General features: G+C 36.9%; 1 protein-coding gene across 6 annotated transcripts in view; it reads left to right on the top strand.

Moving 5' to 3' along the window:
• LOC127442429 (receptor-type tyrosine-protein phosphatase F) overlaps positions 1–23975 on the top strand; it is a 301235-nt gene that overhangs the window by 160947 nt on the left and 116313 nt on the right. For 4 of the 6 annotated variants that reach the window (XM_051700461.1, XM_051700460.1, XM_051700459.1 and 1 more), the window contains exons 5-6: positions 9458–9646; positions 19018–19128. In XM_051700461.1, coding sequence (XP_051556421.1) covers positions 9458–9646; positions 19018–19128 — 300 coding nt within the window. Of the gene's footprint in view, positions 1–9457; positions 9647–11788; positions 11807–19017; positions 19129–23975 lie in introns of all 6 variants that reach the window. The other 2 variants (XM_051700458.1, XM_051700457.1) reach the window with 1 other exon arrangement.

Genomic DNA, 23975 nt, shown 5'->3' with positions numbered 1-23975 from the left:
CATGCATTAAACCTCTTTTCCCGCTACCGACTTAGATAAACAGCGTGCTGCTGAAATATGCTGCAGACTGTACTCTGCAGCTTCTAGGGTGCGGTTCACCTTTACACATGCTGCTTTATTTACTGCATGTGTATGTGAGGTTGTGGGTCTCTACAACAAGCTGTGGCCAATTATACAATTTAACACGTAAGGATGTTTCAAGCAACTATTGATTTTTAATGTGTCTGTTTTCTACTTGCTGTTTGGCCCTTATTGATTCCTAGCAGTAAATTCCTATGAAAATGAACACAACAGGAGATTTGACCTTTACAAACAAAACTAGTGTTTTGACAACCTAGAAAGCATTTTAGCTCATCATGCTGTAGGTGCACCGTAAAAAAAAAAAAAAAAAAATATATATATATATATATATATATATATATATATATATATATATACACACATACACACACACACACAGGCAGCCAAAAGTTTGGAATAATGTACAGATTTTGCTGTTTCGGAAGGAAATTAGTACTTTAATTCACCAAAGAGGCATTCAACTGATCACAAAGTATAGTCAGGACATTACTGATGTAAAAAACAACACCATCACTATTTGAAAAAAGTCATTTTGGTAAAATCTAGACAGGCTCCATTTCCAGAAGCCATCACTCCAACACCTTATCCTTCAGTAATCATGCTAAATTGCTGATTTGGTACTAGAAAATCACTTGCCATTATATCAAACACAGTTGAAAGCTATTTGGTTCGTTAAATAATGCTTAACATTGTGTTTGTTTTTGATTTGCCACAGTATGTAAGAGACTGGCAAGTCTTAAGGTCAATATTAGGTCAAAAATGGCAAAAAAGAAACGGCTTTCTCTAGCAATTCGTCAGTCAATTGTTTTGAGGATTGAAGGCTATGCAATGCTTGAATTTGCCAAAAAACTGAAAATTTCATACAAAGGTGTACACTACGGTCTTCAAAGTCAAAGGAAAACTGCTTCTAACAAGGACAGAAAGAGATGTGGAAGGCCAGATGTACAACTAATCAAGAGGATAAGTACATCAGAGTCTCTAGTTTGAGAAATAGATGCCTCACATGTCCTCAGCTGACAGCTTCATTGAATTCTACTCGCTCAACACCAGTTTCATGTACAACAGTAAAGAGAAGACTCAGGGGTGCAGGCCTTATGGGAAGAATTGCAAAGAAAAAGCCACTTTTGAAACAGAAAAACAAAAAGAAAAGGTTAGACTGGGCAAAGAAACACATTGGACAACTGATAATTGGAAAAGAGTGTTATGGATTTTAACCCCATTGAGCTTTTGTGGGATCAGCTAGACTGTAAGGTGTGTGAGAAGTGCCCGACAAGACAGCCACATCTATGGCAAGTGCTACAGGAAGCGTGGGGTGAAACATCACCTGAGTATCTGGACAAAGTGACAGCTAGAATGCCAAGGAACTGCAAAGCTGTCATTGCTGCACATGGAGGATTTTTTGATGAGAACCCTTTGAAGTAGTTTAAGTAGTTCTGGAATGAATGAATATATTTATTTAATTATTTTCAAATTGTAATAGTAATTTTTCACATTATTAATGTCCTGACTATACATTTTGATCAGTTGAATGCCACTTTGGTGAATTAAAGTACTAATTTCTTTCCATAAGAGCAAAATCTGTACATTATTCCAAACTTTTGGCTGCGTGTGTGTGTGTGTGTGTGTGTGTGTGTGTGATATATATATATATATATATATATATATATATATATATATATATATATATAATATAAAACGCATAAAAAAATAACTAAACAACATAAAATGTAAAATAAAACACCCTAATGTATAAAACTGATATAAAAATAAACCAATTATTGTTTTTCACAATAATATTAACAATAGTTTTCTGTAAAATTACATGTATCATCTTGCTAAACATAATATACATTTTCACTGTTAACTACAAGATAAATCATACTTTTTTCCTCAAAACTATACAGTATTTACAATATTGTTTTACAATATAGTACAGTAAAGTAAATAAAATAAAAAAATAATAGTACAGTTTTATCTTGTTTATCTAAATAAAATAGAATGTTTTACCAATCATAAGGTGAAAACCACTGTTGACCACTGAACCTTTTTTTACTGTAGCATTTTTACATTCTTTTTCGTTAAAATAAAATAAAAAATAAAAAAATAAAAAAAATAACATCATACACTCTCAATGCTAAGGCTGTTCCAAAAGGCAGACAGCAACATAGATACATTTATTGGCCTAATTCTATGGCAGCATCGTATGTATCATTCAATGAGAATGCAGAATGGATTCGGACAAGCAAAATGGCATATGAAGTGAGAGATTTTTCGTTATAAATATCATTCATTCAAAACCAAAAAACATTGATGATAAAAATGTAGACAGCAGATAGCACATTTTGGAACAGAGCTTCAGTGCATGCTGGACCCTAGCGTTCTGAGCTTCATTTGCATCTGAGCAGCATAATAATTCTGTGATGTAGCTCAACTCCAACTGTTAAAATACTTTCTCCAATGTCAGATTAATGTGTAGAGACCACTAAAAGTAAGCTATTCTGAGGTTAGTTTCCAGAACACTGTAAACACTATGGCACTTCCAAAACATTATGTTGTTTATCTGAGCGGGTAGGAGTGTTTGAGAAACCTGTTTGGAAATATTTATTAGTTTTGTAATTCTGTTTGGTTGCACTAGTAATAGGTCGACTTTTTTTCTACACTCCTCAATCAACACTTTATCTTTTTAATATGTTGTTTTCAGTGATAAGCCTATAAAACAGATTTTGGCAAGGTGAATAATGGGGAAATCTTTTCTCTCAGAGGAGGACAAACCTGGTTTTTAAATGATCTCTTGAAATTAAGAGATGTATGAAAATTGATGGTGTGCTGTTGTCATATATAATTACAGAAATCCTTCCGCTCCCTCCATCAAAAGAGATGTCATCTTTAATTATTGTCATTCATTACTTTCAAACACACTCATATGAAAACTACAAGGGCATTTGTTTTGGAAAAAACTGCAGAGACTTTTGAAGAAATGCTCACAGTCTTATTACAGTCTTATACTTTTCTAAAATGCTTTTAGAACAATTTGTGTTCAGAAGTTGCCTTACAGAGTATAAACATTTAGTAGGACAAATTTTACAAGTATCAGAGGTCCCACAGTCATTGAAAATCTGAAATTTCAGGGAATTTTAAAATTGTGTTATCCAAGCCTTGAAAATTAATATACATTTTTATAGCTTTGATCTGCTCTGAACTAATTGGCTTTTTTTTCCTGAGTTGAGGAATGGTGTCCTCCCAGAAAGTTCGTACATACGAGGTTGGAAATCGTAAATATGATGTTATGTGTGTTCAAGTGATTTTACTCGGAAAGAACAAACCCATTTTGCAATTTAATTTTTTTCAAGTTTTATTGTTATTCTTCATTAACAGTACAAAAAATGCATACAAACTTAACAGCACAGTCAAAATCCTCAAGTAAAACTGAATATTAACAATAACAATTGCTTCCACCATGATTCTGAAATTGACATGCCCCAAACTCGGTAAGTTGTGTTTGAAGAAAATCCAGAGTTTCCCACTCGTAATTACGACTTTGTGGTGGCGTTCATGTGCATTTAACTTTTAAATACGATCATTCTAACATGACTTGAACTCACCATAAAACCCAGATATGGCTCGCAAGCCATTGTGATATCTGATCTGGGAGTGAACTGTTCTTTTGAGTAAGTTCTTTTCTTTGAATTGAATGATTTGTGAAAATCCTTATCCAGTAATCGCAAACCACTGGAAAAGGTTTTGGAAATTAATTGGTCAAAAAGTGTGGGAACCCTGAAGTAAGGTTTCTGGAAGTTGACTGTTCTTCTACAACCTTCATATGCTTCTTAACATGCACATGGATATAACATCCAAGATCCATCTCAGAAGAATGGGTTGTTCTCTGTGTGAGTCCCCCATGGTGCTTCATCACCATTTAAGCATCCTCTTCTGCTGCAACATGTTTGTGGGTGAAATAACTATGCCTGTCGTGAACGTGGAAAGCGCTCAGGCTGTTTCACAGTGAGGTCTGAGGACAGAGACTTGTCTCTTCAGCAGGGGTTTGATTAGACCCATCACCCTGCGTGCCACACTCTATTCTCCTTGATAATTGGAGCTGGCAGGAGGTTGGCATGTATCCCAACTGTCCTCCTTTTCACTCTTTGTCCTCCCACGGTGCCCCGTATTACTTCTCATGTCAGCTCCACTGCAGTGTTTGTTACATTCCTCGCCGCTTGATGCCTAAGCATGTCTAAACCACATTAATGGGAGCCCATGCTATGTTTTCACCTTTGCTGGGTTCACCGTTCCCCTTCTCTGCCTTTAGGACAACACCGTTCTGTCCTACTTTATCCTGCCTACCTGAAATGCCGTTGTTATTCTCTTAAAGGGATAGTTCACCCAAAAAAATGGAGAGTTTGTAATTTACTCACTCTCATGTTCCAAACACCTATAACGTCTTTTCTTCCATGCAACGGAAAGATGATGTTAGGCAGTACATCAGTCACCATTGCCAGCAAATGTCATTTTGTGTAAAGTTTTATTTTATCGGGGAACAACACAAGGGTGAGTAAATGGTGACTGAATTTGCCTTTTTTGGGGTGAACAATCCTTTTAACAGGCACAAATTTTGTTTTTGCAATGATGCACCCTTATTTCTCTGCCATTGTTTCACTCGGATTTCATTGGCTTTCCACAGAACTTATCTCTTCTAAATTTCAGGTACTGTAGATATCACCTACATTGAAGCTTGTATCTGTTCCTCCATTTTATTTTGAGCACCTTTACCAGATTGCTCATAGTCTTAAAGCGTATAATTTACTGCTTTGCAAAGAACAGTGTCCTCTTTGTTTCCATGCAACTGATTATAGATGGGTTTGTGGTGTGCTACATTGTTGGCTCCTTTATGGTCACATGCATCAATAAAACTTGGGTGCTTCTGGTTTTGTTCCACTGCCAAGGAGATAATACAAAAGATTGCCATCTGCAAGGGCCTGCTCTGGTAAGGTCTCATACCCTTTCTGGGACTCTGGGTGGCAAAAGTAGATTTCGTTGCATGGATGCTATTGTTACTGTGGTACCTGATGATGGAGGTCATGACAAGGTATTAGCTTAAATATTTGCTCTAAATGAGCTGTATGAACCTACAAAACATCTTATGTGAGCAAGAGAAAACTTAAAGTTGGTTCACATGGCTCATGTGAGGGCTTTGACGCATCGCTGACATTCATATAAAAAGCGATACAGATAGCATCACAGAAGGGTGAAGTTGCTAGGTAGTGTACAATATAAACAGTAAAAATAGTGAAAGCACAAGAGGCAACATGTTTTTGAGCTTAGAACAGAAAGATGTCCTGGGGATTGCTTAAATGCATAGCAGAATGAAAAAAAATAGCACTTGTTGAATGTTTTTTTTTTCTTTGTATGTCGTGTGTTAGTCTATCTTCCATATTGTTTCTAGGTACATAAGCTCGATTTTGTGCGTTATGTTCCAAAATATGTCAGATCGCAATTTATAACGCAATGCAAGTATGCGTTGCATTATCAGCATTACTGAAAATGAATAAAGGCGACAGAATTCATTGGTGTGAATTCTGTCTGCTTCTATGGTGAGCTTTTGCTGAGCAAGTAAATCAGTATATTTATAGCAACTTACCTGAATAATAACACCAAGTTTAATGGCACAGACTTTGAAGGTAACTCTATTGCCCCCTTGAGTACTGAGGTTGTTAACACCACAGTAATGCAAGAGCGCATGGTAAGCATGTTAAAACACAGCTATTTTAACTACATAGAATTAATTGGGGAATGATAACGCAAGTCATGTAAAAGGTAATCCAAACGTAATACTTCATCCAAAATAAACAATATTGCCACATAATCAAAATATAAACAGAATGGTTAGAGAAAGTTGTCCACACCTACTGTAGTGATTCTTGGTGAAATCCCACAGGGAGGAGAACATAATCAGTGGAGGTTGGAGGTTGTTTTAGTAGTCATGAAACTAAATCATAGTTGAGCTGCCAAATCTTTGTTTCACTTGAAATGGCTTTAGGCTCAACTTGCATTTTCAAAGTAACTCAATACAAACAAGGTGTTGATGTTGCATAAATATTTTAGCCTGTACTCTTTGTTTGCAATTGTTAGGATTTCTGCTTCTCATATACCATGTCGTCAGCCGGTTACTAACATCTCAAATGAAGGTGAAATAAAACTCTGCCTCAAACAGAGAGGAAACCTCAGACCATGACATCACTGTCATTGAAGTTCAGTTTCTCGGCCCTAAGACATTGATATCGACTGGTTGGTGGAACATTTCTGCAAAGCCCTCTCGCTGTTCCTCCCACGGCCTTCTTTTTCTGTCAAGTTTCCATCTGCTCCTTACAAGATGACATCCCAATTACCCACCAAATGTATCACCCCATTGGAGCCAAGTACCTTGTCATAACTGCTTCAGGGATACAATGAAAATAGCGTTGGCAGGCTTTTTAAATTCAAACCGCCATCTGCTGTGGCGCCCACATCTATGCCGGCAGAGCCTCAGGACAGAGTGGGACGTATTGTAGACTTGTCCTCTCTTACTTTTTCATCTCAGTAATGGAGACATTGCTCGATTTAATATACAGTAAACACACAAGGATTGTTTAAAAAAAAAAAAATTAGCTTTAAGTTTTCTGTTTTTTAAAAACCTCGTACAGAGTAAAGAGGTGTAAGTGATAAAGGTTATTTTAGGAACAGAGAATGGAGCTTTTATTTAGGCAATGCGAAAGCCTAACCACCAGTTGTGCACTCTTTTGTGAAATAAATCCTTCCTGTTCTCAAATTGTTTTTAACTTCACATGCCATTACAATTTTTTTTTCAATCTCACCTTGCTCAGTCATAATTATAAACATTACTAACAGTCAAAATATGAACCACCTCACAGAGAGTGTGTGTGATCTTCTCTTTATACGACAGCTCATAATAGCACATAGTTTGTTGCTTATTTTGCTCCCTGAGACACTAAGGAAAGTTCATCAGATGGCACTAATGAAAGATTGTTTGGACATAGCTTCATACCCTGAAATGCCAGGGGCTTGATGTATTTTTCAACTCAATTTTTGCACTCCTGATTGAAGAGCCTAAAATATAACGTCTTCACACTCTACTGAGGAAACAGCACAGTTGGTTTTCACTCAGAAGTTCTTTCTCTCTTGCATGCTGAGTGTGTGATACTTGGTAGGGATTATTTGTGTATACATTTTTTTTCTCAAGAAAATGTATTCCACTGTTTATTCAGATACAGTGCAGGACCCAGCACAATGATACTGCCCACACTCATACAGGCAGTTTGACCTCTCAAGACAGAAATGGACACCTCGATACATGACAGCACACCCTTGCTGTGGTTTCTGAAGGTCATGCATGAAAAAACCCTTGCTTCTTTTGCTTTTTAATGAGGCGTAACTTGAACAACCTCATGTTCAGAGTTGCCGTGTACAAGGGTCAGAAATTAATCAGGGCTCCTGGCAAAATGGGCACCAAAAAGTGACATAAATGCCCCAGATATTTAAAATGTGGTGGAAGTTTTTTTTTTATTATTATTGACATATAAAAAGCTGCGTTTTATGTTAGAGGGGAAAAAATCCTCTGAAAATCTATTCCAGACCCTTAATCAAAAAGGTAATACAGTGCTGTCTACTGAAAAGTTCCTTCCAATGTAAGTTCGGTGCTAACTACAATCTAGTATCCATGAATGTGCAACATTTTCCACCCCCTAAATTATTCCCCTTTCAATGTTTTCAGAAGAGAGTTAGCGATTTGTGAAATAACCCTTTTGAGGTTTGCCCACTGTGTTACACATGCTTGTGATTAACATTGTCCTGGAACACAGGTCTTTTGTGAGAGCTATATAATTTGGTTTCTATTAGATGAGTTGCATATAGCTCTGAGGATCAATATGACAGTGATTTAATTTTGAATGTATTACAATAGGAAGAAAAAATAAATCACAGTGGACTATAGTCCAGTAATAACTGAGCATTGCTTGATAAGAGGAGCTAACCTGTGCTGGAGAAGTGAAATGTACGTTACATGCAGAGGAGTGTCTCGAACCGATTAATTCAGCCTTGCCCTTTGGCTTACCGTCGCATCAAAGAGAGTGTGATGTTGGCGTAATGTTGTGGATATGGCAAGTGTGAATATTACGCATACTGGGCTTTCATCCAAACATTTGTGTGAATGCTTGAGCTAAAATGATGAATTTCTAACAAGTGCCACAGCAATGGCACGGTTTATGTTTGCATTTGTTTGGAAACCGTATGTTTATAGCCTCACCCACTTGCTTTTATTTTCAGCTTTTCATATAATTAGCGTTAATTATTTATGATTCTTCATATAATGTTTGATAATTATGAAATGTGTGATTACTACTTACAGGTATACAGTATGCTCTGTTACTCCCTTGTGTAAAAATTGTAAAAAGCGTCACGGTCGTTATTAGAGTGGAAAAGGTTTTAGTCATTTTGCAATTATTCACAGCAATAAAGGGCAAAGCATTATTTGGCTACTAGATTTGCTTTTCCAGAAGGAAATACCAGTGCTTGCAAGGCAGCAAAGGAATAATGTTACAGTTTTAGGTAAACTTGAGCTTTAATCTTTCCTTCTTAAACAAATGTTGCATTAGAGCATGTTTGGCTAGATATGGTTAAATAGATGTGATATAGAAAAGACCAATCACAATTCAATATGCCAATGAGTGCAAGAAGGAAGACCATTTATAATTCAGAATTCCAATATCACTATGTATAATAAATTAATATTACAATATAAAGCAAAGCCTTTAAAGCCTTTAAAGTTTACTAAACCAAAATAGAAAGCATACCTACAGCTGAAATATCTACATAAAGTTTTAATAGAGTATGTGCATTTAAGCTTTTTGAGTTTAAATAATTGCAGAAAATTGTGGAAAAGATGACAGCAATTAGAATTTATGAGGAATACTTGTGAATAAACCCTTTCATGTTGGGATTCATTTCTAGATGACATTTTTTTCATTTGGTTTTTGGTCCATCTCTACTTAACATAACCTCCAGTAAAGATTTAGGACAAACTTAAAGCTTGAAGCTTAAAGCTTTGAGTCCATATGGTGTTAAATGTTAGAGTAACGGCACACAAAACAAACTGCTTGTGGATTAGCCTCGCCATGCTTTTTATCTCATTAATTTGCAGGAAGACCTTTTCTGGGTAGTGAACTGATTCAGTGCACTAACATTGTAGGACAATAACTTCTGGCTCGCATCTACACCCCTGTATTCATAGCAAGAAGATATTTTCTTGAAACTACTGACATTACCCTTATTTGCTAAATTATTCGGCCTTCTACTCCTGACTTGACCTGTGTTTTTCTTATTTCAGAAAACCAGATTCCTCATGGCTTCCCCACCATTGACATGGGCCCTCAGCTGAAAGTGGTGGAGCGCACAAGAACCGCCACAATGCTCTGTGCTGCCAGTGGAAACCCTGATCCAGAGATCACCTGGTTCAAGGACTTCTTGCCTGTAGACATCAACAGCAGCAACGGGCGAATCAAACAGCTTCGTTCAGGTTGGGAAAAACACGTCCTCTTTCCTACAATTCACAAAATACTAAATCTTTTGTATTAGCATCAAGTAATGTCATGACAACTTTCTAATGTACTAAAAATACTGTGTCGCAGGTATAAGACCTGTGACCTAACCAGTCACAATGCGACAAGATTCCAGCGACAAACAATTTGTCTGTCCACTCTGAACACAAAACTGCTGCGCGACGTGATAATCATAGCCAGTCAGAAGATATTTAATGTTGAAAGTACAGTTATGTGCACCAATGAAATTGCACTGTGAGTGGGGCTACCCATTGCAACCACACAGAATTTTAAACCAATTGTAACTGTTTAGAATTAAAAAAAATTCTGATTTACATGGAAGAGATTGTCACTTAATCGCATCACGTCTGTGTAAGTGCAATTCTGTTCGCTACCTCTTATGTTCAATGAATGTTTTACTACTATCAGTTTAGTGAATGCCTTAACTGTTGTCTTTGCTTGCCATGAGAAGAGAAAACTGTTGACATGGCCATAACGTCAAACAAGTCATAAACTGCATAAACACATGAAAATGGCCTGGGAAATTGTAGGCACCCTTCTAAAAAATGGGAAAAGACCAGAATGGAACAATTGGCTGCTCTATTTACATTGTAGACCCTCCTAATGGATTGACAGCTCAGGTCTGACCCAGGATCAGACGGATGAGCTGGACTTTGCCCAGGCTGGATTAATGGCTCCTGACTGACTCAGAGTTTATCCCTTTCCACTAAATCCACTTTATTTAGAGAGCAACTCCATATAACAGCTCAGTTTCACATTAGTTTCTACCATCAGCATCTAAACTCACTTTTATAGACACAGTCAACACTTTTGAAAATGAGTCTTTGGATGAATTCTGTTTCCACTTTGAATCCTCAAATATGGCCTTTGTCTTAGTCATTTTGTGGAATGTCTTAGATATGCAAAGACAATTGAACAAAATGCACCATTTCACCAAACATTAAAGCACCCCCTATTGTTTCCTCTAAGATCCCACAATGGCATAAGGCGTAAGGCTGTATGGCTGGTATTGAATATAAAATTATGACAATAAAGAAGTCTTTTTTTCCAATTTTGTTTTTTAGTTTAGTTTGTCTGCTGTATGTGTATAACTTATGATATGCAAGTGTTTTGACGTAGTGATAGGTGATTGCAAAGTATCATTACCTTGTGATTCTGACTGATTTTTAAGTCAACATGAAATCAAAATTGACTCTTTATTTTCTAATTAAATGTTCCTGGTCTTATTGTGAATGACTCATCAGTGCACTTTATTCCAAAGGAAAAAAAAGTGTGTCTTTGTCAACTTTCATCAAAATTGAATAATGTGCTCCACCTCTAAAATGACTCTGCTGGTTAATGTTAACCAACAGCTAAACAGATACATTTTGTTTAGCTGTTAAATAAAATGTAAAAAAAAAAAAAATAATAATAAAAGAAATATGAATGCAGTCTTTTTAAAATCTTGGCAAAAGTTAATGCACTAATTTAATGCCGGGTAGCATTAAAATAATAAAGGATTCTGCAATGATAGCGAATAACAATCATTTAAAAAAAAGTTCAGGTAGAGGCTCAATTAAATATTCCTGGGGAACTAATGTACTTCCTCAATAGACAGTAAACTCACATTTGGGTTTGACTCCATGGCCACTTTTTGCGATAAAATCAAGTCTTAGTTGTCAATTCCATTTCACGTTGACTTTCCTTCACTGAAATGCTGCTGGCTGTTTCTGCTACCCTCACACTTCAATTCTATCGCCTTAACCTCCATAGTCTGTGCCCTTCTGTATAATACTGTGACTGAAATAACTTTGAATAAATACACATTGTCTCCTAAGCTCTTCAAATATTCCTTAAAGTGTCAAGTTTGGCAGGCACCTGAACTTGCTCAATATACCACAAAGAAAATTTGCCCTCGGATATTCTCTCCAAGTGAAATATTTTGCAGCAGACAGCCTATATTCAACTAATACTTGGAGAGTGCTAGTCAAGCTCAACTTTATTCCTTTCTGTTTAATTAAGCTTTCATTTGATTCCCTCCCTATTGTTATCCTTATGTCTATCTCTCTCTTCTACTAACACTTCTTCAATCTTTTTTGCATTCAATTTACTTCACTTAGGGGGTTCACCGATACGAGGTAAGACAGCTGGAATGTGTTTCTGTACACGTCTCCTCCATTGTCTCATCACCACCGCTGTCATCTTGCTTGTTCAGTACATACATAACCTTTGTTCCAGCACTCAACCTGTCTGTGCTCTGATGTTTATATCATGAGGGAAACATTTTTACTACAAAAATATTTATTACTAAAAAATGTTTTTCCTTGGAGTTTGTTCACTTATCAAGATTTTAAAGGAATAGTTCTCCCAAAAATGACAATTCTTTCATCATTTACCCACACTCATGTTGTTCCAACCCGTACTCTGTTATGTTTTCAGTTGAACACCAACATAGACATTTTTGAGGAATCATTATGGAGTTCTTGCCAAACAACAGCATAAAAAAAAACAAAAAAACAATACAATTAGCCCATACGACTTGTGCACTATATTCAAAGTCTTCTAAAGCCATACAGTAGCTTGTCACCACCTAAACGGCATTGTTTCTCGCATGTCTAGTAACCGAATGCAAATTATTTTTTTTTAAATTCTAGACATAAGCTTGATTCAAAGTTTTGGGGGAGGGCAAGATTATCAGTGGATATCAATTTAAATTGAGGGTGGTTCCTCACACAAACCCAATGTGTGGTTTTAGACTTTTTTGTCCTTTTTGAAGATTGACAGCCATTGTCATTATGAACTGTCATGGTATGGCAAGAGCTACGTTGTGATTTTTTTCATCTTTTTTGTTCCACAGAAAAAATAACAGCATATAGGTTTAGAATAACATGAGGGTGAGTAAATATTGACATTATTATGTGTACTATTTCTTTAAAGAGGCTAGACTTAAACGAATTAGACTTATTCAAGTTATTGAGGCAAGCATTTTTGTTGTGGATTTATTCTAAAACTTATACCTCAGGCTTATAAAAGTTGGATTTCAGGCCGAAGGCCATCTTTAGAGTCTCCGGAGCAGCGCTACTCAACACACGGCCCACGATCTAGCCATATTTTTGATTTCATCATCAAAAATATATTTTTTAATTGCTTAAATGTGTATAAATTGTGAGGGTTCCATTTTCAGGAGTATTTATGCTAGTTCTGTGTATTTCTGAATCACAGGACATAGCTAAACTGCAAAAAGGTTGTAACAAATGAAATAAACAACAAAGAATATCTGCATAGCTGATGTTACAAGAGAGCGGCGGTCAGTCAGAGCACGTTCATAGAAACATAATGTGCGGTCTGTCACTCAAACATTTGCGCTCTCAATCTCACTTGAGAGTCACTCATCACAGCGCAAATCTGTGTCAAACCCATTTCAATACCTCAATGGAGTTTTGTGCTCGTCATGATAACATGATAAAAATGATCCTGCAATAACAGTGTTGAGACGGTTTCATGCAAATGCTTATTAGTGATAAGCGTTACTTCACCACAAAACACTAAAGACGGTGAACAAATCTTAATTAATTCTTACTGGAGCAGTTTTGGAGTATTCACTTGTTTTCGAATGCGTCTCTGGTATATGTGAGTATGTGCTGTACTGATGAAGGGCGCATTTCTCGGCCAGTAAAACAGTATGTTCTTTAGGTATGCGTGCGAGTACTATGAATAGATTCTGTACATACTTCTTCCGAAAACATGGGTATTGACCCATGACTCAAATATATGATGTTATAACAACAACCGCAAAAATAATCTACTCTGATTTGGTTAAACAAGCACCATTTAAGCACAACTTCAGCGTTTTGAACGTGACTTTTCCTCAGCTCCTTAGCCATTATGGTATAGTAAAGTGTCCAGTCGATCCGCACTTCAGAATCTTGCTGGAAATAGTAGATAATCCAAGTATTTCTCGCTTACTGTTTTATGAATACTGATCAGTCGGACATACTGCTCCATTAGCATACTGTTTTTAGCATACTATATAGTAGGGAAGTTTGGATATTCGGGCACATCGAGAGTCTGTGTCTTTGGCAGTGACAACAGAACTGATCAAATATGTTTACTATATTGCAATGAATGTGGTATAAAGTGGCTCTTTGAAAAATTAAAATCAAACTGTGAGAAAATTACAATTAGGTTACCCCTAATTTATAGGCTATATATAATGAACTGCCTAGCCAAAAAAAAAAAAAATCGCTTTGATTACAGTGCGCATTCGTCATGGCATTGTTTCAACAACCTTATGCAATGTCACAACATTTATTTCCATCCAGAGTTGCATTCATTTTTGGCCGAGATCTTGTATTGATGATGGGAGAGTCGAACCACTCCGAAAAGTCTTCTCCAGCACATCCCAAAGACTTTCAATGGGTTTAAGGTCAGGACACTGTGGTGGCCAATTCATGTGTGAAAATGATTCCTCATGCTCCCTGAACCACTCTTTCACAATTTGAGCCCAATGAATCTTGGCATTGTCGTCCTGGAATATGCCCATGCCATCAGGGAAGAAAAAATTAATTGATGGGATAACCTGGTCATTCAGTACATTCAGGTAGTCAGCTGAATTCATTTTATTGCCGCAGAACATTGCTGAGCCTAGACCTGACCAATTGAAGCATCCCCAGATCATAACACTACCTCAAGAGGCTTGTAAATTGTGTAGTATGCATGATGGGTGCATCACTTCATGTGCTTCCCTTCTTACCCTGATGCACCCATCGCTTTGGAATAGAGTAAATCTGGACTCATCAGACCACATGACCTTTTTCCATTGCTCCAAAGTCCAATCTTTATGCTCCCTAGCAAATTGAAGTTGTTTTTTCTGATAGCCTCATTAACAAGTGGCTTTCTTGTGGCCACACAGCTGTTTAGTCCCAATCCTATAAGTTCTCATTGCATTGTAACATAGCCGTGAGTTCTACTATCGATTTTTTACGATGTGACTTCAAGCGTTTTAGTGATCTCCCATAACAATCATTCAGGATTTTTTTCCAACCACATTTCTTCCGCGAAGCTGACGGTTCACCACTATCCTTCCAGGTTTTAATAATGTGTTGGACAGTTCTTAACCCAATTCCAGTGATTTCAGAAATCTCCTTTGTTGTTTTCTTTGCTTGATGCAGACCAATAATTTGCCCCTTCTGAAACACAGTAACATCTTTTCCATGACTATGGGATACGTCTTCCAACATGGTTGTTTAAGAAATGAGAAGCTAATGAGAAACATTTATTTTGATAATCGACTAATCTAACGATTTTGATAATCGACTAATCTAACGATTATTAGAACGATTATTTGACTATTCGGGCAATTATTGCAGCAATTAATTATTAGCACTTAACCAAATATTCAGCTTGTGCCTCATGTTAAAAGGTTTTATTAAACATGCCTAGTAACAATAAAGAGGACAAAATCACCTTTTAAAAATACCTCTAAATGACATTCACTGAATTAAAGGGAAAAAATACTTTTTTGTTAAGTTTAATTCAGTAACAAAATAACTGCAAAAAAATCCTATTGTTATCTATAAATTCTTAAAACAGGATACATTTACTTGAGAAACAACATATAAGATATTTTGACTTGATTTCAGAGAATATATCTTGAACGTAAGTGCACTTTGTTTTATAAGTGTATTTTTTCACTTATTCATACTTCTGCCAGTGCAGTAAAGACAAAATATACTTATATTCAAGATACATTCTCTGAAAGCAAGTCTAAATATCTTATCTGTTTCTTCTCAAGTAAATGTATCTTGTTTTAAGGATATTTAAAAATATTTAATACTGTATTCAACATTCTCAGATAGCAAGCACAATACTTGTTGCCCCTCTCCAAACATAGTGCTTATGGTTGTGACCATAAAGCTCTATTTTGGTCTCGTCACTCCAAATTACAGTGTGCCAGAAGCAGAAGGCATATCAAGGTGTTGTCGGGCATATTGTAACCGGGCCTTTTTGTGGCATTGGCTTCTTTCTGGCAACTCAACTATGCAGCTCATTGTTGTTCAAGTATCGTCGTATTGTGCTCCTTGAAACAACCACACCGTCTTTTTCCAGAGCAGTCTGCATTTCTCTTGAGGTTACCTGTGGGTTTTTCTTTGTATCCCGAACAATTCTTCTGGCAGCTGTGGCTGAAATCTTTCTTGGTCTACCTGACCTTGGCTTGGTATCAAGAGATTCCCGAATTTTCCACTTCTTAATAAGTGATTGAACAGTACTGACTGGCATTTTCAAGGCTTTGGATATCTTTTTATATCCTTTTCCATCTTTATAAATTTCCATTACCTTGTTACGCAGGTCTTTTGACAGTTCTTTTCTGCTCCCCATGGCTCAGTATCTAGCCTGCTCAGTGCGTCCATGTGAGAGCTAACAAACTCATTGACTATTTATACACAGACACTAATTGCAATTTAAAAAGACACAGGTGTGGGAATTTAACCTTTAATTGCCATTTAAACCTGTGTGTGTCACCTTGTGTGTCTGTAACAAGGCCAAACATTCAAGGGTATGTAAACTTTTGATCAGGGCCATTTGGGTGATTTCTGTTATCATTATGATTTAAAAAGGAGCCAAACAACTATGTGATAATAAATGGCTTCATATGATCACTATCCTTAAATAAAAGACATTTATTTATTTTTTTTGCATGATCAGTCATATTTTCAAAATCAATGCCAAAATTTCATAATTTCTGCCAGGGTATGCAAACTTTTGAGCACAACTGTATATATATATATATATATATATATATATATATATATATATACACACACACACACATGAGGGTGAGGCCCTGTGATTGTTAAGATGGTGAGTTCCATCGCTCACTCAGCCACTCTGTCAATTCTGAATGAAACACGGATTTCACAAAAATGGTTGCTAGAGGCAAGTGCTCGACATTTCCTTATTTCAGTCGCATGGTTGAGAATCTCAGATATCTGGGGCCCCTGTCATGCAGTTAGTCTGTAAAACGAGTTTGAAAAGACAAATAAAAAGATAGTGAAGTAGAGGAAAACTCTACTGCTAATAACAAAGGCCTGTTTGTTACTGCTGACTGTAAGAGTATACCTGCTCACCTCAATTTTATGAGTCAGGAAGTATGTCTGGCTCGCTAGGGGAGAAAAAGGCTGACAAGGCCATATGTTCCTGAGTGGTTGCTGATTTTACTGGTTGAATTCTGAATGTTCGTGGGTGTGATGTTGAATTCCATTTGCTCACAAAAGCAGGTCTTTGTGTTTGCAAAGAATCTCAGAGCAGCAGTTTTGAGTGAGAATGTGACCTCTGGTGAGAGGTACTGAAAACATTACTGACTGAAAAACAGGTCCTTCTGCTTTGAGGTAATTTGCAAATAAACTCATCTTGCCCAACTCATAGTCACACATGTTGTGTTGTCTTATCTCCTTTATCGATGAGAGGCATGTATCCACTTCATACAATTTTATGTCCTCATCAAGACATTCAATTTGTCAGAGTGTATTTTGTGACATTTATAAAAAATGCACGGTGTCTCCATGGCATACTTTATTTCCACTTGAAATTGCCAAACCTGTTAAAAGAGCCAGTTTAAGTGGTGCTTTAGTAGGTCGGTCAGCTGGGCTCCCAGTCTGCCCAAAACCAGCAAACAGACCAGCTAAGACTGGCTGTTAATGTTTTTAAAGTGTACTTCATATATAATTTGATATATATATATATATATATATATATATATATATATATATATATATATATATATATATATATATATATATAAATATAAATATTAAATGATAACAATGCAGTGGATGAAAGTGGTGATTTCCACATTCCTCCTCGCATTTAGACTAAATTTGTTTGTTTATTTTTTTATATTTTAGTCCCTTTACTATTATAATATGGTCCTATCAGTCAGATGTGTTGTCAGGAGTGAGGGGTCATGGCAATCAGTGCTGAGCAATCTCCGAAGTGATTTGTAATTTGCTGCTTGTCAGATTAGGAAACACCACCAATCAGTTTCTTTGAACTTGGAGATTGGGCAAGGTTAGTGGTGCATGTTATTTCTTCCCCGCAGCGCTGGCATGTTGGGAAGCAGCCAGGGATAGCAGGCAGGTGATAACCAATGCAATGGTGGTACACCATTAAAACCACCTGCCTAATATTGTGTAGGTACCCCTCGTGCCGCCAAAACAGAATAGCATTCTGAGATGATATTCTTCTTACCACAATTGTATAGTCAGTTCAAATCAGTCTGGCCATTCTCTGTTGTCCTCTCTCATCAACAAGGTGTTTCCATCCACAGAACAGCCACTCGCTGGATATTTTTTTGTTTTTGCCACTATTCGAAGTAAATTCTAGAGACTGTTGTGTGTGAAAATCCCAGGAGATCAGCAGTTACAGAAATACTCAAACCAGCCCGTCTGGCGCCAACAATCATCCATGCGATCATATAATCAGCCAATTGTGTTTCAGCAGTGTAGTGCATAAAATAAGGTCAGGATCTTTAGTTAATGTTCACATCAACCACCAGAATGGGGAAAAAATTTTTGATCTCAGTGATTTAGACCGTGGCATGATTGTTGGTGCCAGATGGGCTGATTTGAGTATTTCTGTAATTGCTGATCTCCTGGGATTTTCACGACAACTGTCTCTAGAATTTACTCCGAATGGTGCTAAAAACAAAAATCTTCCAGTGAGTCACAGTTCTGTGGACGGAAATGCCTTGTTAATGAGAGAGGTCAACAGAGAAAGGCCAGACTGGCTCGAACTGACAGAGTTTACAGAAATTCAGATAACCGCTCTGTACAATTTTGGTGAGAAGAATAGCGGGTTGGCGCTGTTTTGGCAGCAGGAGGGGGACCTACACAATTTTAGGCAGGTGGTTTTAATGTTGTGGCTGATCAATGTATACTTCAATGACCTTGTGAAGCAATTTTTTTTATCTATAGCAACCAGGATTTATCAGAGAGGCTGCATAGTTTTGAACAGCATTGCCGTTTTGTTGTTTATAAATATACCATGGCAGTAATAGTGGCATGCTCTTTTCCGTAAATGGCCCTGAATCAAAGACATTAATGTCTCACCAGCTTTTTCCAATGACAGAAAGGTAAATATGTTGAGTTGTAGATGCACTCAACCTGCAAAATCAGCTTAATGCATATGTCTTATGCAGCATTTTTGGCCAATAAACTATATACACAGTGGAACAGGTCTGACAAGTGTTTGAGTGTTTACTGATTGTTTGTGGTGAAAATGTATGGTTTGTGGGGAAATATATAGCCAAGATATGCAAAAGATATGACTTTTTCCCCTGTTCTTTCTTCAGGTGCTCTGCAGATTGAGAACAGCGATGAATCGGACCAGGGCAAGTATGAATGTGTGGCTACGAACAGCGCTGGGACACGGTACTCCGCCCCGGCCAATCTCTACGTGCGAAGTAAGACACACTCTCCAGTTTCCACCCCTATAAAAACAACTTCCTCAACAATGCTTCACACCTTTGTTTTGACCATGTTGCAATTTTGTTTTGTCTTCTCCATGTGTTGAACCATATATGACATTTCAAATCGGAATTGAAGTTGCTCTTGGGGTGGAGCTTAAGTAAACGAAAACATTGTTGTCCAATTTATTTTTCACCGGAAAATGTACCGGAAAAAAGACATTACCTACTTTGTTTTGCTTTCATAGCAACTGAAGTTCCGGTAAACATGCATATTTATAAAACTTTTTGTGATGAGAGTGCAAAAACAACCAGGGGTTAACCAAAGGTTAGTGCTACAAAGAACACCTGCAGTATTAAATACGGTTTTAATATGTGGATTTACAGGTATAATGGTGTTCAGACATTATCTATGAAACAGAACTCTGGGAGTACTGTTGTTATGAGTGTCAACCCCTTCAGCTCTTTCCATGCAGGTAATAACAGGGAGCTTTTGGCAGGCTGCCATATGGCCTCTGGCTAGTGACGTTACAGTGCCACCCAGTAATTGTCACGCAAGAGGTGAAAAATAAGCCTTTTCATGTGTACTGTCAAACAAACAACCAGAAATATTCAATACAATGGGATTAAACTGCAAACGTCATCTTAAGACAACCACAAGAGGTTGCCATGACTTGCAATTAAACATGTTGCATCAAAGTCAATAAAGGGATGAATCTCATGAAAACATGTTCGAGTCACATTTCACCCTAAAATAAAAGGGAAAAAAAGAATAAATGAAATCTTGCAGAAAGACAATGAAGTCTATGTTTAGGACTATGAAGATAATTTACATTGTGACATTATTTTAATGACAATTAATGGAATGTTCCAGGTTTTATACAAATTAAGCTTAGTTGATAGCAGTTTTGGCATAATGTTGATTACCACAAAAAATAATTTTGTCTGATTCCTTGTTTACAGCTCCCGGAATGTATCTCACAGTAATCATGTTAAATTAGCCATAGTTAGTTAATAGTTCTCAATGAGTAATTCAGTAATTATTGATTACTTAACAGTGAACTACCTCAGTCATCAGTTCGCTATTCCTTACTGATTGTTTAATCATGTTTCCATATTAGTTAACAGTAGTAACTAAAGTGTTAATGTAGTACTACTCATTTGTCCAGCAATAATTACCTATTAATGACAGACCATTATTATAAAGTGTTACCAAATGCTGTTTTCAAATGTAAATGGATTAATGTGGACCTAGCCTAAGCTTAACTTGTATTGAACCTGGAACTTTTCTTTATATTAAAAAATTATGTGGCCACCCTTACGAAAATCGAGAGTTCATGGTAAATTTGCCACAAATTTCCCATTGATAATTTTCACATGCAAATGAGCTTTGCGGCAAACTTGCGGCAAATTGTCCATTGTTGCCAAAGGTTTGCCAGAGGTTCACTACTACCGGCGAAGAGCGCAGCCAATGCAGTCTGGCAGACATTTGCAGTGAATCAAAAGCTCATTTGCTTGTGAAAATAACGAGCGGCAACTTGCTGCTAATTGGCGGCAAGTTTGCAGCTAGTTTAGATTTTTTGTAAGGACGTTTGACTTGAGTTTATTTGTAATTCTCATTATTCTCAGTGTGTGTGTGTGTGTGTGTGTGTGTGTGTGTGTGTGTGTGTGTGTGTGTGTGTGTGTGTGTGTATATATATATATATATGTATCAGCCACAACATTAAAACAGTTGACAGGTGAAGTGAATAACATTTATTATCTTGTTACAGTGGTATGGTGGAATATATTAGGCAGCAAGTGAACAGTCAGTTCTTGAATTTCAAATGGACAAGCGTAAGGATCTGAGCGACTTTGACAAGGGCCAAATTGTGATGGCTAGACAATTGGGTCAGAGCATCTCTAAAACGGCAGGTCTTGTGGGGTGTTCCCGGTATGCAGTGGTTTGTACCTACCAAAAGCAGTCCAAGGAAGGACAACAGGTGAACTGGCAACAGGGCCATGGGCGCCCAAGGCTCATTGATGCACGTGGGGAGCGAAGGTCTGATCCCACAGAAGAGCTACTGAAACCTTGAGTCCTGGCATTCATGTGGATGTTACTTTGACACGTACCACCTACCGAAAGAGTGTTGCAGACCACGTACACCCCTACATTGCAACGGTATTCCATGATGGCTGTGGCCTCAAATTCCCCAGATCTCAGTCCGATTTAGCATCTATGGGATGTGCTGGACCAACAAGTCCAATCCATGGAGTCCCCACCTCGCAACTTACAGAACCAAAAGGATCTACTGCTAACGTCTTGGTGCCAGATACCACAGGGCACCTTCAGAGGTCTTGTGGAGTCCATGCCTCGATTGGTCAGAGCTGTTTTGGCAGCACGAGGGGGACTTATCCAATATTAGGCAGTTGGTTTTAATGTTGCGTCTGATCGGTGTGTGTGTGTGTGTGTGTGTGTGTGTGTGTATGTGTGTGTATATATATATATATATATATATATATATATATATATATATATATATATATATATATATATATATATACATACATATATATATATACATACATATATATATATACATACATATATATATATATATATATATATATATATATATATATATATATATATATGTGTTGGTGCCAGATGGACTGGTTTGAGTATTTCTGTAACTGCTGATCTCCTGGGATTTTCACACACAACAGTCTCTAGAATTTATTCCGAATGGTGCCAAAAACAAAACAAAAAACATCTAGTGAGCGGCAGTTCTGTGGACAGAAATGCCTTGTTGATGATAGAGGTCAACTGTCCGTGGATCTATATTTTCAATAGCTGCTTCCTTTTTCCCTGGGCCTCAGCGGTTTTAAGGGAGCTGTCTAAATGCTCTATGATTCTCTCTCTCTTTCTCCATTAAGTCTGTCTGTCTGACAGAGGGCTTTATCAACAGGGAGAATCAGAGTTATGTATACTGGCTGTATATGTGAATGCTTATTATCAGGCGCTTATTCCACAATGGAAAAATGTCAACCACTGTCTGCTTTGCTTCCTCTTCTCCTAAAACTGAAAACATATCAAGTGGAGTGAAGTGGGTGAACACTTAATTCCCACTTGTCTTTTTTACCATATCTTGTGTGTATGTGTGCGTGTGTGGGTCATTTTACCTTTGTTCAACATTTGAGGAGGGTATTGTGATGGCTGAGCATCAGTTTATTTGTAATATCAATAATGCAAGTCACTCAAATAGTGTTATATCCTAGCATTGTATTGCATTGGTATTCTGAACCAGCTTTTAACTGACATTCTCATGTTTCATATGTCAGTCTGTGTCAGGATATGGCCATGGTCTCTTTCAGATGATCTCTATGGCCTACTCTGCCTCATTGGAGATATAGTTATGTATGCTCAGATGCATACAGAGACATCTGTCAAAAAATGTCATGTTGTACATGGTATTCATAGAGTTAATTTCAGTGGAACATTTATGTTAGAGATTAAGTTTCCATCAGTGGAACAATCTCTAGTGCCATATGGAGAATATACATTAAAATCGAAGATTCTTGAAATACTGGTAACACTTTTAAGGTTGTATACATTAACATTTAACACAATAGTTAAAATGCCCTAAAAGTGAACAAAACAGAATTTATTGCATATACAATTTTTTTTTTACATTTTATATTTAAGCATTAGTTAATACATTTTGGACAGTCCCGTATTCATCATTTACAAGTTGCATATCATGAAATGGGCCACTTCCATACTATGAAACCTACAGTTAGTATGAGATATGTATACAAATAAACCATATACATCATGTAAGATTCTCATAAACCATTTTCATATGGTGTGAATATCTTGATTGATTGAATCTGAGTCTGGGTGTTTGACTGAATTTCCATTGTATTTTTCTAACCACTGTCAAAATATTCACAAATGTCTTTTCATGTTCTCTTGTCTCACATTTGTCTCTGTCTTTCAATTTCATCTCCATCATGTCACCTGGTCAAACTCTCACCTCATCTCTTAGACCATCGAGGAGGTTGGTTCTTTTTATTCACCATTTTCTGCAAAGCTCAGACACTTGGATCCCTCTTTAATCAGTGGCCTCTGTTCTGCAACTCCCTCTCTCTGCTATGCTGCCCTCAACCTTAATGTGTTCTGTCAGGTGACTTGCATGAGCCTGATATTCCATATCATGTCTAGTCTTGTAAATGTTGTCCATAAGGACCTGCTCTCTCTGACACTTGGTGTTGGACTAAAATGGTTTTAGTGCTGGTTTGCGATTATCAGTGCTGTTTAGTCCAAAGTAGTCTTAATCTGTGTTAGACAACCCCTTAATCTTCACAAACAATGGTCTGTAATCTTGTATTTCAGTAATGCTAAAGCGTATATCTTATTTTCATCAATTTGGTTTAAATATATAATGTTTTGCTTAAGTAAGTATAATAGATAACACTGTCAAAATACTGTTTGTCAAGTTTACCTCATTATGTGACCTCTTTCTTTATCCCATAATGCATGTATAATTTATTTGGCTTAACCATAGAGACTCATGTAATACACCCTGTTTCCTGAGGCATTATAATACAAATATAATCAGTGTTAATTTTGATCGTGATACACTGCTGTTTAATTAACAATTCTTGTCCTATAAATCATCACTCATAATTCTCACTACCAAAAATATGGTAGTTATGTTCATGTCCATGTCTGTCATTGACTTCACTGGAAATCAGTAAAGTGAATATTTGTATTTCTTAGAAATAAGAAATTTCTTAGAAACAATAATTGCATTGCTATAGCGGGCTTGAAGTAGTTTCACGTTGCCTAATTCAAAGGAAAA

Source organism: Myxocyprinus asiaticus, chromosome 6 (assembly GCF_019703515.2).
Source record: "Myxocyprinus asiaticus isolate MX2 ecotype Aquarium Trade chromosome 6, UBuf_Myxa_2, whole genome shotgun sequence".
In the NCBI taxonomy this organism is placed as follows: domain Eukaryota; kingdom Metazoa; phylum Chordata; class Actinopteri; order Cypriniformes; family Catostomidae; genus Myxocyprinus; species Myxocyprinus asiaticus.
Note: the sequence above shows the minus strand (reverse complement) of the source record. Positions and strands in the feature narration are given on the sequence as shown.